The 18526-nt window shown below is 37.4% G+C and overlaps 2 protein-coding genes and 1 long non-coding RNA gene across 3 annotated transcripts; 1 reads left to right on the forward strand and 2 right to left on the reverse strand.

Moving 5' to 3' along the window:
• Nucleotides 1-839: 839 nt before the first annotated feature.
• On the reverse strand, nucleotides 840-5140 carry rx3 (retinal homeobox gene 3). Its single transcript, XM_077542381.1, has 3 exons — nucleotides 4672-5140; nucleotides 3671-3915; nucleotides 840-2386 (listed from the first exon to the last, which is right to left on the reverse strand). The coding sequence occupies exons 1-3, from the start codon at nucleotides 4964-4966 to the stop codon at nucleotides 1976-1978; spliced, it is 951 nt and encodes a 316-aa protein (XP_077398507.1). The 5' UTR covers nucleotides 4967-5140; the 3' UTR covers nucleotides 840-1975.
• A 3067-nt stretch (nucleotides 5141-8207) lies between these two features.
• cplx4a (complexin 4a) lies at nucleotides 8208-17432 on the reverse strand. Its single transcript, XM_077543096.1, has 3 exons — nucleotides 17082-17432; nucleotides 15530-15617; nucleotides 8208-9640 (listed from the first exon to the last, which is right to left on the reverse strand). The coding sequence occupies exons 1-3, from the start codon at nucleotides 17243-17245 to the stop codon at nucleotides 9413-9415; spliced, it is 480 nt and encodes a 159-aa protein (XP_077399222.1). The 5' UTR covers nucleotides 17246-17432; the 3' UTR covers nucleotides 8208-9412.
• LOC144034334 (uncharacterized) lies at nucleotides 15950-17291 on the forward strand. The gene is made up of 2 exons (XR_013288200.1): nucleotides 15950-16119; nucleotides 17043-17291. It is a non-coding gene; the product is annotated as an uncharacterized LOC144034334 (long non-coding RNA).
• Nucleotides 17433-18526: the final 1094 nt, after the last annotated feature.

Consider the following 18526-nt stretch of genomic DNA (forward strand, 5'->3'; position numbering starts at 1 on the left):
TCTTGACAAACCAAGCAGTGGAAGGTCTCTGACAACCACCACCGATGAAAACACTGAACTGTTTGAGTCGAAAGTCTGTCTGGAGAGTTGCATTATAACTCGAAAACAAAAATGGAATTTGACGGATGCTTCAGAGAGAGTATAAACTTTGAGCAGCACAATCTTTTGTTTGAAGCGTGTTGCTTTGTCTACACAAACTGCAAAGCCTAAGCTGTCAAATGCTGATGGCCTCACATCTGTCTGAATGCTATTCTGAAATGATAAAAAGGAAATGTATGTGACTTTTGGGCCACCTTGTATTTTGCACAGCAGTGTACGTTCAGACACCACAAAATATCAAATATTTATGGCCTTAAGTGTTTTTCAATCAAATATTTGCCATTATATCTCTACTAGTGTGTTAGCATAACTTACTGATAGACTAAAACTAAACTAACAAGCCATGTAATAGATTTTCTACATCTGTGAGAACCTGTAATTCAGGTTTCGACCAAAGTTTGGGGGGAAAATAAACTTTACCTGGAATCTTGGTAGATCAAGTCAAAGTTACAAAAAGTCGAAAAGCCAAAAGATTATTGCCAGTCATGACATAAAGGAGTTCTTTAAAAAGATCACAACTAAAATTCAAAACATTGAGATTTGTTTTATATTATATTATTATTTTTACATCATCATCATTACGTCTTTGCCATTACAGTTAAGACTGATTTGTGTTTTAGTAAAGCTACTGAACACAGAAAATTTAATTTTGAATCGCTACTGCCACCTGTGGCCAAAAAATGAAACTGCATACCCCCCCCCCCTTTTTTTTTTCTTTTTTTTTTTTTTTACATGAAAATTATGTCACATCCGCACACGGGGCAGGAAATTCAAACCCGAATACAGTCTGAAAACTATTGGCCAGAGACTTGCAGGAGTTCCCATTATGAATAGCGAAGGTGTTAATCTACTAATCAGGGCTGAGCTTTGGCGTTCGCCAGCTCGCCAATGGCGACCAAAAACCGCGTCGGACGAACTTAGTTTATGCCACCATTCGCCCGGATGGCGACCTGAAAATTAGTGCAATTGGAAGAGTGCACACAGACTCGTGACAACACACGCTGTAAAACTAGAAAGAAGACTTCGTCCATTAGCATAGCATGTAACATCGTCGCGATCCAATCATGGTAGATAAAAGCCTTCGATTGCCGCAAATAGTCTTAAATTGGGAGGGGGTCACTATGCTTGTAGCGGACATTGGGTTCGATTATCTGTGCATTATTCTCAGCAATCAGTGGTTAACTTGGTTTTAGTTATATGACCATTAAAACGTGTGACTGTTGAGATACAGTTGACCCGATTTACAACTGATTTGCTTTGACTTGTTAGCAACAATTTGTGAATCGACTGCTGGTGGCAGTGACCACAGCTCAACTCGCTTCACAACAAGCAGCCATTTGGCAGATTATCAATTATTCTTTGAGAAAGCGTCTTCAAGCTGTTTCATGCCACTTATAGCTCAGGTTTACTGTCAAATTAAACATAAAACAAAGGGAATTACATATCTTGTATTTAAATCAATCACATGATTTTGCCTTAAAATCTACTAGCTTAATGCTAACTCGTACTTCAAGGCACCACTGTGTTTCCTATGGGAGAAATTGTTTCAGAATCCAAACAAATCTTCATCTGGGAATGGGTTGTTTTCAAGCTTGGAGCTTTCACAATATTCTCCTGTACCTGTTTTGATATTACATATAATGTTTATTGTATAGAAAATATTCACATTGGACAGATTTTATACCCCCCAAAAAGATTAGAATTATTTTTTCTTTACATGTAGAAGTGTAAAATAAATAGACAATGCTTGTTGGAACCAGTAAAAATGAAACTGAATGAACAGAAATCTGACAACTATAGAAAGTTTTCCAAAGTTTGTGCCTGCCAGGTTGTTGCCACAGCAACGTCGGCCTCACAATTCCATCGGGTGTAACCATCACCACGTCTTGCCAAAAGACTGAATGTGTTCTTTGGCTTTCAGCCTCAATGAGGCAATGCTGGAGTTCCTCGGGTCTGGCGAGCACTGGTAGGCCGATAGCGGCGGCGGGCACATGGAGCCCATCTGGGGCAGGTGGGGGGAATGCCCCAGGGTGGGGACATTGAGGAAGGAGGGCGGCACCGAAGTGGGAGGCGAGGTGGCGTAGGTGCCGCCTCCTCCTATGAAGCCCGGGAGGGACTGTAGGGTGGCGGAGGCCCCGATTGGGGAGGCCAACCAGGGCTCCAGTGAACCTGTGGCGGGGCCGAAAGAAAGCAAGGAGGGGGGCGCGGTGGTCTCCTGGAGCTTGATGGAGTTCACTTCCAGCTTCTCCTGACGGCGCCACTTGGCCCTGCGGTTCTGGAACCAAACCTGAGAGCAACCACGAGGGAGTTCAATGAATGTTTGTTTTTCCTCATCAATGTTAGATATGCCAAAACATTAGTTTTAAAGACATAAAAAATAAAAATAAAACATACAGTTGTTATTATGCTCAACACAGTGTTGTGCAAAGCAACATTATTATATTCCCACACAATACTGCCAAACTTTTTCCCAATATTTTGGAGTTCATACAATCTTTTCTTAAATACCTTTTATACCAGCCTATAGGGACTCCACTTCTTGAGTATATTGATTTATGCGAACGTTTGATACACACGACCAAATTGGCTCAAACTGACTTTAATAATTTAGACCATATGACATTATTTTCTAATCATGTTAATTTATGTAAACATGAGTTTGCATTTTAATAAGGAAACTGAAAAATATCAATTTGCAACACTAGATTTCTAAAACTCAAAACACTTTAATGTCAGTGTTTTTCTAGAAAATCTCAATGTCCCATCATTGATGAGCTATGTTTTTTTGTTTTTGTTTTTAGAATAGGCCAGAGGTCTACAACCAGCGTCTCTGGTGCCACATGTGGCTCTTTAGTCCCTCTCCTATGTGGCTATCTGTGAATCTCTCAACAAAAAAAAAGGGTAGAAATTTATACATATTTTTTACATAAACTTGAATTATTTAGATTTAAAAAAATAATAATAATATATATATATATATCTTGTAAATGTCAATATGTATGTTGTTAGAAAAAGAGATGAAATGCTTGATGAAATTGATGATTTTTTTTTAAACTATCAACAAATGTCCAAAAAGTGTCCATAAAATGTAATATATTTTCTATTATGGTGCAGCACTCAGCACACACTAAAAACATTTTTTTTTGTTCATCAAAATGTTCAAATGTTTAGCGGCTCCAGACAGATTTTTGGACATTTATTTGGCCTAAAATCACAGTAAAGGTTGCTGACCCCTGCATTATCCCACAGACTGTATGTCGGTGTTGCTGGCTAGTCCCCAAGAATTTTAGAGCAGTAAGAAAATAAATCAACTTTGATAACACTGTGATGGGGGGAAATGTTCAATTTATATTGTAGGCTACTTGTAAGACGGGGAGGAACACATTTTTGAGTGATAGGCCTATATTTGGGGACAAAAAAAGATAGGCCTAATGATGTTTAACTGTTTTATACAAGATGCATTCAAATGGCTAACCTTTTTACATTAAAGCCATATAGCCTACAAGTGCTTCTTTGATCTAAAAAGAAAAATAATGAAAAGAAAAAATATATATATCACGATTTCCCGTACCTGCACTCGGACCTCGGGTAGGTTGACTTTGAGGGCCAGCTCTTCTCGACTGTACACGTCCGGGTAATGGGACTTCTCGAATGCTCGCTCCAGTTCGTGCAGCTGGAAAGTGGTGAACGTGGTCCGGTTGCGGCGGTGCTTCTTCTTCGGGTTCTCGTCGTCCGACAGCTTGCAGCCTTCCCCGTCCGGCGAGTCCGGACAAGGCGGCGCGTCACCAACACCGGCACCGCTCGGGCAGCACATGCCTGCATGCGCAACAAAAGTTGTTAGAATTGATTATTTTCCTTGTTGGAGTTTTCAACACTAATGACTTTCCTTAATATAGCCAAGGCCTACAATGAAAACCGAAGCAAAAATAAATAAACACAAATGAATCAAAATTAAAACAGCATTGACTAAAGCTAAAGTTAAAAAAACAAAACGAAGTTGCAAGTTAAAAATAGTTTAATAAGACAAAATCAAATACATAATCTAAGTAAAGTGAAATGTACGCTAATTAAAAGTAAAAAATTAAAACGAAATTAAATGCATGTAAATTACATTACATTTGAAAATAAAATACAAATTAAATAACTCAAATACATACCGTAAATAAACAGAAATAATTAGCAATAAAAAAATTGGAAAACAAACACAAATCTGGAAACATAAAAATTAAATCCGTTTAAATACAAATGAAATTAACTGTGAATAAAAATAAATACATTAAATAAAACAAACCAAAACAAAAAATATAAAGTATACAATAAAATATATTTTATTTTTTTAAACAATAAAAAATAAAAACAAAAAAAAATGCATGAAATGTAAATCAAACTAAAGTACATTAAAATAAAACTACAATATAGCCAACAAAAAATAAGAAACGTGAAATTAAACTAAATAAAATAGCCTAGTTGAAAAAACAAAACAAAAGTCAAAATACGATTAAAAACAAAACTAAACAACAACAAAAAGCTAACGTTTTTTAACGAAATGAAATGAAATGCAACGTTACGTACCATCCAAAGTTTGTGCGAAGCGACTTTTGTGACTTTGTTGAACGTGCGGGCGCTTTTGCGCGTCTTCGCCGCCAACTTTTGGCAGGCTGCAGGCGGCCGACTTGTGGAACAGAAGGTCCTCCTTGAAGCCCAGGATTGCCTCGATGCTGTGCACCCTGGCCGGGTTGCCCGGGTGCTGCTGCTGTTGCTGGTGGACGAGGGTGCGAGCGGAGGGAGGCTGCTGCACTCGCTCGTCCATCATCATCATGGTCATCATCCTCTTCCTCCTCTGGGAAGGCGGTCCAAGCAGCCACATGGGTCGGCAACAACTTGCAAATATGTTATGATTGTTGCGCGGGGCATCCTCGGCTTTTAAACCAACGCACCCCACCCCACCCCACCTGCGCGCGCTTCTGACGTCACAGAAGGGGGGACGTCCTGGATTGTAGTGTGGTGTGTGTAAGACCTACTTACATCAATCTTAAAACCATCTTTCCACTCCTCCAGATGTCATGTTCATGTCAGTCTGAGAGCGAGGAAAGAAGAAGGAAGATTAGGCTTGCAGATTAAGGTACAACAAAATTATAATTACAATATTTCTTGCCAGGATTGCTAGCTTAATATTTCATCAAATATTGTTGCCAAACTGAATGGAGGTCTTATTAGTTGGAGGGGTGTATTGAAAAAGTACGGGTGGGCAACCTTCTCGGTGTAGCCTTCTCTCCTGCTATTTCACTCCTCAATATTGAGTATTAGTTGTGCGATAATTTTTTGTGTGACATTTAGTTTTCATAGATTACATGTTTACAGCCCCCTAAGAAGACAATGACCATTCATTATATGATCTCCAAATGTCATGCCATGACGCAGGAAGTCTTCAATTTTGATCTGAAGCAGCCATTTTAGGCTTTTGTCCATTTTTTTGGGTGGTAAGCTAACTATCCACCGTTATTTGCTATTAAAAAATATATATGCTGCAATTATGCAAAAATGGCATAATGGAGGTGTATTATTTTGCCAAAGAACTATCTTGAAGTGAGTTGAGGAGATTTATTGAGACTGGGGGTGTCAAAATTAATTAATTTTGAGTCAATTTAAAGTTTCTTTAACGCCATTAATTTTTTAAACGGGCGATTAATGACCGCCCCTTACTTGGAAAGCCTGTACTGGGGGGAATTCCAGTCGCAACGGAGCAGACGCATCCACATAAAAATTTAGCAGTAATAAATGTAATAATAATGCATATTTGTGGAGGCGGGTCAAAATGTATTTTACAATTTTAAAAATGTGCATAATTTCACAAATTACTTCATGTTAAAGATTAGATAGCTCTTAATATGAAAAGAAAAATGCACTGCGCTGTCAACAATGTCTTACAAATGCAGTTGTGCTATCTGGTGGCAGAAAAATGACTCAATACAAATCAATATCACACTCGTTTTTTCACAGTACAGTACATCTTTTTAATTTTAACTCAATTATTATGAAATTATTGTATCAATGACTAAAAGATGCGGCCATATTTCTATTAGTTAATCATTTTTACCACTTTTATGTTAACAAGAGTATGAAAACTTTGAAGAAAAAATTTGTTGAACAGATATAAAATTTGTGTGGGTCAACTATTGAAATCATGCGATTAATCACGATTAAAAATTGTAATCGCCTTTAACTTTCTTCTCTATTAAAAATGACCTTTTGGGCAAGCGCCACCTCTGACCAATGGGCCGCATGTCCCGCTCCAGTGCATACTAAGTGACGGCGTAGCTTTAATTTTTCCCTTCGGGTCCATTAAACAAGCCTGCTTTTTAAGTGCGGGGTCGGCCCTCCCGGGAAACACACAATAAAGACAATTTTCAGCGATAACCATTTAGCAGCAAACAAAGATTGACAGCAGTGTGGTAATCCCGCTTAAAGGGGGATTACATGATGTTGCTCAAAAGAGTTAAAACCCCCTAAAACTATTTAGTTTTTCCTAATTGCACAAGGTGACCTCATCCTTTGTGGGCCGACAAGAGGAGGAGGGGGACAGAGATGCTAATTAACACCACAGGGTCAACGGCCAACTTCCTTTTTTACCCCTTTCGTTTATTTTTGGGCTTGTTTTGCAGGGCGACTGATGTTTGGTGATACGTTCAAGTGGAAATGGAAGAAAATATGCGGACGTTTTGGGTAAACTTTCCAAACGTGTGTTTGTCCCGTTTAGCGTTATTGTCTATAAAGGCCATCACCCTGCCTTAGATTGTGCACGTGTACCTAATATTATGTCCCGAGAATCTTTGTGCGTTCATCCCGCATGATTGCTCATTTCATCAGATCTTCAAGAAGTCACAGGTCACACGTTGAGTAAAAATAATAACACACGGCTGGATGGATGGATGGAGTGGGAGGGGCTCGTCCCACAAGCCGGGCTTGTGTGATCCTATTAGATGTTAATCTTCAGACTGCAAATCCACAGCCGCTCAAACTTGGGTTGCTGTGAAACTCTTAACTGTTGACCCCCCCTATCTCCCTCTATCCCAACTAATCGTCCCCTCGTTGACAAGTGTTTGGATAATGCCCAATTAAATTAAAACCGTCCCTCCACCAGGTATTAATCGCTTTTATTTTGATCGCTTTTGAAGCCGTCCGTCTCTTCAATGCATTTCAAAATCCAATTCATGAAACGTTATCATGTCATGTTGACTCAAACACAATCATGTGATAGTTTAGCGTGCCTTAGTTGACTTATGCACATAGCATGATTATAAGTGATCATCAAAATATAGGAGATAAAAAACAACAACATCTGCATTACATCACAATACTTAATAGTTCGGATCGGCTTTTCTTGTAAAATATGAAAAACAGATCATAGATGATGTTGATGTATCAACATTTTTGTTGTTAAAAATGCAACATATGACAATATTCATTAATATAAAGTAACATTCAGCTTTTTTCATTTTTTTCAACTGATGTTGCTTTATCAAGATACTGTACCATGTGACATAGATTCTTGTTATATGTTTCACAATATTTTACCTTGAGAAATAAGGCTCTAATATATCGCAAGATTTATTAATAGAATGTATTTGTTGTTTCATTTCTTAATGCAGATGTGAGATGTCGTTCTTTTTCAAAAGAAATAAAAAAAAATAGAAATCATAACTAATATCTATATTATGTATCACTTCTCTGCGGAATTGTCAATGTGGAGTTAACATTTTTGACACATTCGTTTGAACGTATTTATTTCAACGTATACAAATGCGTTTGAAATACCTGTATGCTAAATGCTAATAACATAGCATCTCTTGCCATAATTCAACGAAATTAGGTAAATAATAATTGTTATTAGTTTTTCTTATGATTTTGTTGCTATGTCTGCAGTGCATGATTTGTTTGGCCATTTTTTCCCATGATGCCACGGGGTATACCCATGCGGGAGTTAATAGCAATAACAAAAAAAGATGTACTATATCGCTAATACATATCTTAATGGTGTTGTGGCATGCTCATTGTCAACAGTAATAATAACAAAAGTGAAAAAACAAAGCAGCCAACATGCTGAAAAATACTGCATAATACACATCTTTATTTTTTCCACACGTTCATATATACATTATTTATTCAACTCACTTATGATTTATATATACTGTATATTTCAAATGAACGTGAGAAAATGATAACAAGCGGCCGTTGTGTCGATAACAGATCTAAACGTCTCAATGAACGCAAACACCACATACAAAAACAACAACAACAACCTAGCATAACCATTGAAGCCAACAGGAAGTCAAAACACTTTGCAACAGGCTGTAAACACTCTTTTAGGAGATTGCAATCGTCTCGCTTGTTAAAGCAAACTGAGAAATAAAGTTTTGAAGTCATGGGGCCATAAAAAGGATGTGTTATAAGTGGGAGAAAAATACATTTGAAAAAGGTCTTGATGGAAAGTCAGGACACTTGGATTGATTCATCTAATTTTTTTTATTTTGGTGTCACTGTTATATAATTTTTTTTTTATGTTTGATTTATTTAGTTGGTGGATTTAGGAATTTGTATGTATATGTAGTAGTTGTAGTTTATAATGCAAAACAATTAAAAGGTCGTTATTTTAGATTTAGATTTTTTTAATGTGTCACAATTAATCTAATAGGGAAGCTGTTTGAAATTATTTAACCCCCCCCCAAAAAAAAATATTTTTTGTGGAATACTTGGTCTTGATTGATAACACACAACACTTGATGTTGAAAATGACATGGTATATCTGATTTGTATATATTTGAATGGGTTGATTTAGATTTTGGATGTTTTCATTAATCAAGGACGCTGGCTGCAATCTTCAATTCAACAAGAAATGAGCATTTTCTTCTTTTTCAATGCTTAAAATGAACATATACGCTACCGTGCAAAATTATTTGGACCACCACTTACTAGCTTTGTTGTTCTAACAAAACAAAACAAAAAAATTGTGGACAACAGTAAATAGTAGGACAAATAGCAAGATTAAGCTAACAACAAAAAACAAATCCCACAAAATGTACGTAACATTTTGGTGAGGATGTGGATAAAGGTGCACATACAGGAAGTTTTTTTTTGTGTGTGACTAAATCATGTGTTCGAGAACCAGGAAGTAGTTTGAACAGTTTAAAAGTTTGACTTTGGCGGAAATCGTCAGGCTACTTAGCGATCGGTCGTTCGTGTTTTGCTAAAACAACAAATCCAATGGTGGCTTTTGCACAGTAGCTTCTTCCTCTTCTTTTTTCTCGTCAGTTCCTCACATGACGGCACACTTTTCCTCGGCTTTGGTTTTGAGCTCGGTGACGGTGGCCGACGCCTTCTCTTTCAGCTGGTCCATGTCCATGTTCTGCAAGTTCTGAATCTGGCCCATGAGGGAGTCCTTGCCCTCCTCCTCGGTGGCGTCCTCGTCCACCATCTTGAGCAGGTCCTCGGGCACGTCCACGTCGTCGCCGGCCATCTCGATCATGTTCTCGTCCTGCTCGCTCTGCATCAAACAACAACAATAAATGTTTCAATTTGAGGTTTGTACACAAAGTACTTGTTAGGTAGTATTTTGGAATGTCACTACACAATTTGTATTTTTTATTTTTTTTTGCAAGGGTGCAAGGATAATTTTAGGTTTGTTAGTTTTTGGTACGGCAATTTTCTTAAAACTTTTGGTGCATCCGAAAAAATAGGCATACATTTCTATTTTTCACTTTTGTTTACAACATTACAAAAGTATATATATTAGTGTCAATCATATATATATATATATATATATATATATATATATATATATATATATATATATATATTTGTGTTGTTCAGCCTTGGCAGAGTCCTCCGCTCCACTGAGTGTCATTTTAGTTATTTTCGAGGCAAATGTTTTTGTCTTTTAGAAGGATTACCTAAAAAAAAAAAATTCACATAGCACATTTTCCTGAAACTTTGTGTAATGGTGGGGTATAAGCAGGCCTTGTGCGTATGCGAGGGAATTCCCATGAGAAAGGTAAACAACTTTTCCCCGGATTAACATGATGTTTTTCCGTAAGTGATGAAAGCAATGTAAGATTGAATTGATTGAATGCAAGATTAGATATGATGTAAACAAGTGGATGAATCTTTCTTAATCCGTGTTATTTAAATAATGAATCTGTTATTGTGTAAAAAAAACAGGTAGGAGTAGTAGGAGGAGAAAACACCATTTCAAAAAAATGTTTTTGCTAATCTATTTCAGAAAGCAAAAAATGGGGGGAAATGAAGATATTTATTTAATAGGCAGCAATAAGTAAATATGCGATAATACATGCTTTTTCATTTGTATTTCCAATTTCTTCTTCTTTTCTTTACTTTGATTGTATTTATATTAGACTCACGCCGACCCCCAAAACAAAATCCAAAATATTTCTTTAAATCTCACAATTTTTTTTGATAAATTGATATAATTAGCTGTGACGTAATTCAAAATGTCATATTTTTTTAAATAAATAATTTTTTTCTTCAGGTTTTGAACAAAAAGGAAAAAAACGTACAAAATGTTGACATACATGTTTTTTTTATTTTTGTTTGTTTGTTCTTTGACAGTTTTTATGATTAGTTGCGACAGACTTGCAAATTCCTTAATTTTGTTTTACTTACTTACCGATACTTATTACAAGACATATGACAGTATACAGTATAAACCATACTGCATTGTTTCTCATCTGTTGCCACATGTGGACCAACATTTCCGCATTGCATTTAAGTCGCAACCAACTTAAATAGACTTTAAGAACACATTTGTAACCTTTATATATTATATTTGAGGTCTAAATGCTTAGGCTATATGCTCCTTTCAGAGCACCTTATTAAGAAACTGATGATGTCGTCTGTATAATGAAATGTATGTCTGTACCGTTGTAACCTTTTGGGTCTGGACCCACCCATTAAGACATTACACTAGAACCTACTGACATGTATTCAACAATAAATAGATAAATAAATACAATTATTAAAAATAAAAATTCGAATTAATGGGAACACACCGGTAAATGTTCATTTATTATTCATCATATTTGACATTTAGCTCTATAATGACATTAAATAGAAGCATGACACTGATTTGATGTCATATAATTCCTAATTGTGTGTTTTTTCCCCCCCTAAATGTTCACAAAATTGTGGGTGCCGTTGAGACGTGAAAGGTAGTGATGGGAAAATGAAGCCCCATGAAGCACTTGTGATATTTTTTGACTCCTCTAGATGGCACTATTGGTTTAAAAAGGCAGTGGAAATGTAATACATTTTCATTGCACTAGCCTTTATATTTGAACCAAGAGCACCATCTAGAGGAGTAAAAAAAAATAGTAAAAATGCTTCATGAGGCTTCATGGGGCTTCATTTTCCCATCTCTAGAAAGGGCACGCTGGATTTCAAAATAAAAGCTATTCTGTTGTTGAACCTATCTGTTTGCCTGCCCAGGCGGGGTCATGTGACTTTAAGGGCCAATGATGGGGATTATCCACGGGCTAAAGATAACTAACATCCACCGAGTCACACAAGACGCTAATGCCATAAGACGGAGGACAACTTCCTGGCATTCCGTGAAAGTATTTACCTCTTCAACTAACCCTTCCCCCATCTTTCAAGAAATAATCCATGTATGCTTTTACTATTGTCGCCATGCTGCAAATATATTTCGCTTTAAATAAAGACACGGTGGCCTTTATTGTTGTGCGTACAATGTAAACATCATTAGAGCGGAATAATTTGATTTATACATAGATGTGCTTTAAAAAAGGCCACAGAGCGGCCATTGTTTTTTCTTTCATCACACAATAGCGGACAAGGTCACAAGCATACATTAAAATTACACTTTTCTAAATAGGGTTTCTCATTCGTTGTAAACTGGTCATTAGAAGCTCTATTTAAATTATGATTGACATACCTTTTGTGTGCCCTCCATCCCTACTACAGGTTCCGTAATAGTCCGCTTTTTTTCCGGTCTTTTTTCTATGAATGTAAAATACAAAGTAGGAGAAGTCCGATCACATGGACTGAAGCGGTACAAAATGATCCCGGGATCTCTGCTCAGTGGATTTTTGGCTTGGGTCAACACTTTCCTGTCTAATCCGGTGACACGCTTTGCACCTCCTCTTCTAATCACTATCAGGCCACTACCTGGCCATTTTCCTTTATCATTATTCAGACATGAAAGATTAGGAACACCTAACGGCCAATGAATGTATTAGTGTAGATGGATGCTGTTAGATTGAGGTTAACAACATTAATACAAGACTCAAAAGTGTCAGAATTCAGCTGGCGTCTAAAAAGCTATATATACAGTTGAAGACAGAAGTTTACATACACTGTGCAAAAACACACATTTCCTTTTTTGTCTCACCGTCTGAAGTCAAATCAGACTAAACCTCGCCCTTTTCAGGTTAGTCGGGATCAACAAAATTATTTATTTTTGTTAAATGCCAGAATAATGAGAGAGATAATTTCTTAGTGAATTTTATATGATTTTCTTTGAGGTCAAAAGTTTACATACACAAATAGCACAATGTTTTTAAAGAACAAGGGGAAGCCCTAATGATGAGGCTTTGAAATCTGATAGCCTAAATGACAACATGTGAGTTAATAGATGACACAACTCCAACACTCTGCTAACCTTGTTTAAAATCATGGGAAAATCTAAAGAACATTTCAAGGAGATATTAGGGCATCATCTCAAATCATCGGCCAGGAAGCTAATGGACAACAAAGTCAATGTCTTGGAGTGGCCATCACAAAGCCCTGATCTGAATCTCAGCGAAAAATCTGTGGGCAGATCTGAAAAGGCGTGTGCGAGCAAGGCAGCCAGTTACAGCAGTTCTCTCAGGAGGAATGGGCCAGGATTCCCGCAGAGTACTGTCAGAAGCTTGTGGAAGGTTACCCAAAACGTTTGACCCAACTCATGCAGTTCAAAGGAAATGGTCGTCGATACTAAGGAAATGTATGTAAACCTTTGACCTCGAAGGAAATCATATAAAATTCTCTTAAGAAATGATCTCTCTCATTATTGTGGCATTTAACCAAATTAAATATTTTTGGGTGATCCTGACTGACCTGAAAAAGGTGAGGTTTAGTCTGATTTGACTTCAGACGAGTAAGACAAAAAAAATTAAAAGTGTGTTTTTGCAGTGTATGTAAACTTCTGCCTCCAACTTAATATTGAATAATAAAAAAAATTAAAAACGGGGATGTGTGCTTTTTAATTTCCAGTTGATTTGATTGACGGCAGCATGAGTCAACAGATTCTATTTTGTAGAAGTTTTGTGAAGTCGGTCGGCTGTGATCACTCCCACAGTGGCACAGACGTCCCTCTCTCAGTTCATCTGCAAATTTTCCAATATTGTGTCTAATCCACCTCCGGCACAGGATGTACGAAATAGAATGCACAAAAATAGAGCCTGACACATTTGTTATTTTAATTTCAACAAAAAATTGTCTTCCCGTTTTGGCTTAAGAGAAATAAGAAATAAATATTTTTTTAAATGACGACGACTTTCCTGTGTTTTACTCTAACCTTAATGGAATGTCAGCAAAAAAAAATGGCAATCTGTTGTCAATTGTCTAAATTGGTTAAATAAAGATTTTATAAAATCTCAAAAAAAAAAGAAGATATAACTCCTGCAACTCAATGGGGGAAAAAAATATATTTCCAAGAGTTTCCAAGTAATAGCAACTGAGATAATGAGGTTGCACAAGTCTGCACACCCTTATACCTGGGGATGTGGCTTTGCTCAGAATTAACCAACCACATTCAAACTCATGTTAAATGGGAGTCAGCACTCGCCTGCCAGTCAGGAGACAGGTTCAAAAAGATTTCCAAGGACCATGAAACACAACGAAGAAAGTTGTCAGCAAGTGGAGAAAATACGGCACAACAGTGTCATTACCATGAAGTGAACATCCTTGGGAATCACCTTGATGAAAGACAAGAATAGCCATCTTCATATACAGTATATGACTAAACTATGCGATATAGGGGTAGCAAGATGGAAAACAAAGAAAAACATTCAAACATCCAAGTGCAGTTACATTTTGCAAAATACTTAAATCTCTAAAATGCACGTGGAAAAATATGGTGTGATTCACTCAACAAAGGTTAAACAACAAAACAGCCTTCTGATGAAAAGCAAAACCGTGTCAGGAAAAGCCTACTAGAACATCTGAACTCTAAATAGTGGCAGGAGCATGCTGACTCCCATTCAACATGAGTTTGAATGGGAATGAGTTCATTCTGATACCAGCCAGATACAGTTATAAGAGGGTGTGCACACTTGTGCAACCACATGATCTCATTTGTTGACTCTTGAAAAGTGATGATAAGCCACATTATTGTGGGAAAAAAAAGAGTTTTGTAATGATTTGTCTTGGTCTTATTTTTTAAATCACAAAAACGTAGCACTTTGAACAGGGGTGTTTAGACTTTTTCTACAGTGTACATGCAATTTTAATTAACAATATATATGACTACTGTGATGTAAGTGGAGTATGAAATTTGTTTTAATTTTTTTTTGGTACATATTTCTGATCAAAGAAAACGACATTTTTACATGACGGTAGATATGGTTGATTGAAACCATTTAAAAATTTCATGTTTAAAAAAAATATTCTTATAAAAAAAGACAAATCTTTTATTTTTTGCTTCAAATAAAAACGACAAAAGTTGCAAGTAGCTGCTTTTGCATTTGACTGTTACAATGTAATTCCAAATTTCATGTTTTATCATTTCAAATGAAATATGTAAATCACAAAAACATTTATTTATTTATTTTTTATTTGGGACGCAATTTTCCCCCCTGGTAAATATAAAAACTTGAATCTACAGTACTGACAAATTATCTAAAAGTACTATTAATAATACAAATTCAAATATGACCTTTCAGTTTATTTTTGGGTGATGTTGAGACATGAAAATCGATCCTTAAATCGGATTTTAAAATAAAGCTGCTGATGAATTCCACGTGTAGTTTCACGTGCACACCGTTCACTTGCGAGCCTTTTATACAAAACGGTGGCCTCCATTGTTGTATTTGTATAATTGGGCTGATATGATCTTCAAAGAGGAAGTCAACCCAAAACTTTCTTCACCTGTTTTCTGAGTTTGGTCATGTGACATTAGAAAGCTGAGCCATGATTGGTCATTGCCTGAGCAACTGTGATGTCATTTTCAGTCGACAGCAGTGTCAAAATGGCTGCCCCCCTGAGATGGATACAAACGGTTGGATTCTGCTACTTAATTCATATTACGTGTATAGTAGAGTATAGTACGTGGCTAGTGGGGGCACGTAGAACAAATGGTGAAAAAAAATGGGGTGGGGGTGTGACTTCTGCATTAACAAGAGAACTTGACTGCGCCTACCTTAGGCAGCCTGTACTTTTCTCTGAGGCACACCCTCAGCGTCGCCCTCTCGGCCTTCTTGTGCAAGAAATCCGCATCTCGCTCCATCCTGAAACACAATCCATTCATTAAAAAATACTGCAAATCGTGTTTAAATTCATCCATTAAATAATAACATAGGATACTAATCATCGTTGTCCAATGATCTTAATGTTCGTAACATTTCACAAAATGTTTTTTTTTCCGCATATTCATGCTCCACTTTGGAAGCTAATCGTTGATAGTTGTAACAAGTTAGCTAATGGGCTCTTTGCATTTCCTGTCTTTCATGATTGGACAAACTGATTAATCCAGGTGTGCCTGGTCATTGTCGTCATGGTTACTGAGGTCAGGCACACCTGGATTAATCAGTTTGTCCAATCGTGAAAGACAGGAAATGAAGGAGCGGCGCCGAGTTCAGGAAGTAGTGGATTTGTGCGAAGAGCCCATTGCGGAGGCAGCTGGGTGGGCGTGGGACGCTTGACTTTTGCTGTAAGGTTACATCACCCCCACTAAAAAGAAAAATCTACTTGTTTGTTCCAGGTTTGACTCTCTTCCAAAATGTCTTTGAGGTGAGTGAGTACTTTTTCCGCAGCCAATTAAAGAATGGGATTATCGGAGCAGACTGCGAGGAGCACAGTTGAAAGTCAACAAAACACAACAGCCTTTAAAAAATTTTTTTTTAAAAATTGTTGTTGAATTTGAAAAAAAAACGTTAGTGTTACATCATGATAATTTTATATAAATTTGATCAAGGCTTTATATTTTTGTCATCAATTTCAGATCTCGGAGGGTTTAATGCAACATAGGGGGGAATTGATTGAATTGTTTCTGTTTAATATATCTGATGTTAAAATAATAATAGCAAAAACAGTTTCTAAAACAAGAGAGGCTGATAAATCCCGTTATGTAATTTGGGTTGACAGGATTTGCTTCATGCCGCGGGTTGCCACTCCCTCGCCCCAAACAGCCCCTTGCCCCAAACAGCCTCGTCACAAACACATTCCCCACCCCAAAAATACTAATTATCATTAAAATGTCATTTTTAAAAAATTTTTTTATAAATAAATATAATAAACTACTAAGTACTTTACGTACTGGAAACTCCGTTAAAAGATAATTTTGTGATTGCTAACTAAAATAATTTATCATGACATGAAATGTCATCCAGAAAGGCCAAAACATCGAAATGACAGATTAAGTCAGATTATTGATAAAAGTACAGCACTAACTAACAAAAAATCTAATCACATGAAATACGTTTAAAATGATTATTAATCCATATGCAGCATTTACACACAATGTAGCCTGAACATTGTCAAATGAAATATTTACATTGACTTCATGCAATCAAATGAATCCATTTTGTGATCAAAACATGTGAACTGCAACAAAATCCAAATAAAATGCCAGATTAAATCAGATTATTGATCTATGTGTATACCAGGTCAAAGATTTTTATTCTAGTCAATGTGTGCATTTTTTTTTTTTCAAGGTCAGCCCGCGCTAATCCAAAATGGAGGCCGCGACTTACTTCTCCTCCACCAACTGTTTCTGGTACTCTTCGTACTCCTCGCGCGTCATGCCCGCCGCCTTGGCCGGGTCCGAGGGGGTGGCCTCCTCCTCCTTGTCTCCACCGCCGCCCAGGCCTATTCCCGAAAGCGGGTTCCCGATCATGCTCTTGATTAAAAAAGCCATGGTGACTCTTCGGTTGCGTTTTTGGGGGGCCGAGGAACGAGGAAAATGGCTTGTCTTGCTTTCGCCGCTCCGGTTCCCTTTAGCTCCCCTGTAGCTGTCGAGCTAACCTGCTGCTTGTCTATGCGGCCAAGGACGCACTGATGACAAGCAACAAACACACACAATCTCTCACACACGTACACACAAGGTTGTGTGCTTCGGCCATAATCTGGATTAAATCCTCCACTATGCTAAGAGACAGATGGCCTGTTTCCTATCTATTTTTAAATCAAGCGGGCCTTTCAAAACGCTTACATGCTTTTTTATTTTATTTTAATTGATTGCGCACCAAAAAGCATGTTTTAAAAACAAGAGTCCGAGATGGAACCCGAGATGGTCGCTTTATTGAATTAGCTGAGTACGTGCGGCATTACGGTAGCGAGAGAGACGGGATTACGGGTCTTGTTTATCCCCGCTGGAGCCTTTCTCCGTGCCGTGCTGTTGTGATGATTGACAGGTGGGAGAGGGATGTAGGAAGGGTTTTGTTGCTTCTCCATCTTCATCACGACACGTATGAGTCATCGATAACGACAGTGGGTTAACTCCATTTGTCTCTTTTTTTAAATTGTGTGAAAACGAAAACAGATTTTTTTAAATTAAATCAAGCCTGCGTTTTAATTTTCTTTTTTTCCTTTTTAGCCTGGATGCTAGAGCATCTACATCAGGAGTGTCCGATTCCAGTCCTAGAGGGCCACCATCCGGCTGGTTTTAGACGTTCCCTCCTCCAACACACCTGATTCAAATGATGAAGATTGTTAAAGTTCTGCAGGAGCTTGATAACGATCTAATCATTTGAATCAGGTGTGGAGTTCCAGCACACCTGACTCAAATGATCAGCTCATCAGCAAGCTCAGCAGTAGCTTACCACCTCCAACACACCTGAATCAAATGAAGATTGTTAACGATCTGTAGAAGCTTGATAACGATCTGATAATTTGAATCAGGTGTGGAGTTCCAGCACACCTGACTCAAACGATCAGCTCATCAGCAAGCTCAGCAGTAGCTTACCTCCTCCAGCACACCCGATTCAAATGATGAAGATTGTTAAAGATCTGTAGAAGCTTGATAACGATCTAATCATTTGAATCAGGTGTGGAGTTCCAGCACACCTGACTCAAATGATCAGCTCATCAGCAAGCTCAGCAGTAGCTTACCACCTCCAACACACCTACCTGAATGAAGATTGTTAACGATCTGTAGAAGCTTGAGAACGATCTGATAATTTGAATCAGGTGTAGAGTT

The sequence above is a fragment of the Vanacampus margaritifer genome, chromosome 14 (genome assembly GCF_051991255.1).
Source record: "Vanacampus margaritifer isolate UIUO_Vmar chromosome 14, RoL_Vmar_1.0, whole genome shotgun sequence".
Lineage (NCBI taxonomy): Eukaryota > Metazoa > Chordata > Actinopteri > Syngnathiformes > Syngnathidae > Vanacampus > Vanacampus margaritifer.

Coding starts and splice junctions, on each gene's coding strand:
- rx3 (XM_077542381.1), bottom strand. CDS start 4,966: ATGTGGCTGCTTGGACCGCCTTCCCAGAGGAGGAAGAGGATGATGACC. Junction 3,916..4,671: donor CTTCGCACAAACTTTGGATG/GTACGTAACGTT, acceptor TTGCGCATGCAG/GCATGTGCTGCCCGAGCGGT. Junction 2,387..3,670: donor TACCCGAGGTCCGAGTGCAG/GTACGGGAAATC, acceptor GGTTGCTCTCAG/GTTTGGTTCCAGAACCGCAG.
- cplx4a (XM_077543096.1), bottom strand. CDS start 17,245: ATGGCTTTTTTAATCAAGAGCATGATCGGGAACCCGCTTTCGGGAATA. Junction 15,618..17,081: donor AAACAGTTGGTGGAGGAGAA/GTAAGTCGCGGC, acceptor ATTGTGTTTCAG/GATGGAGCGAGATGCGGATT. Junction 9,641..15,529: donor AAAAGTACAGGCTGCCTAAG/GTAGGCGCAGTC, acceptor TGTTTGATGCAG/AGCGAGCAGGACGAGAACAT.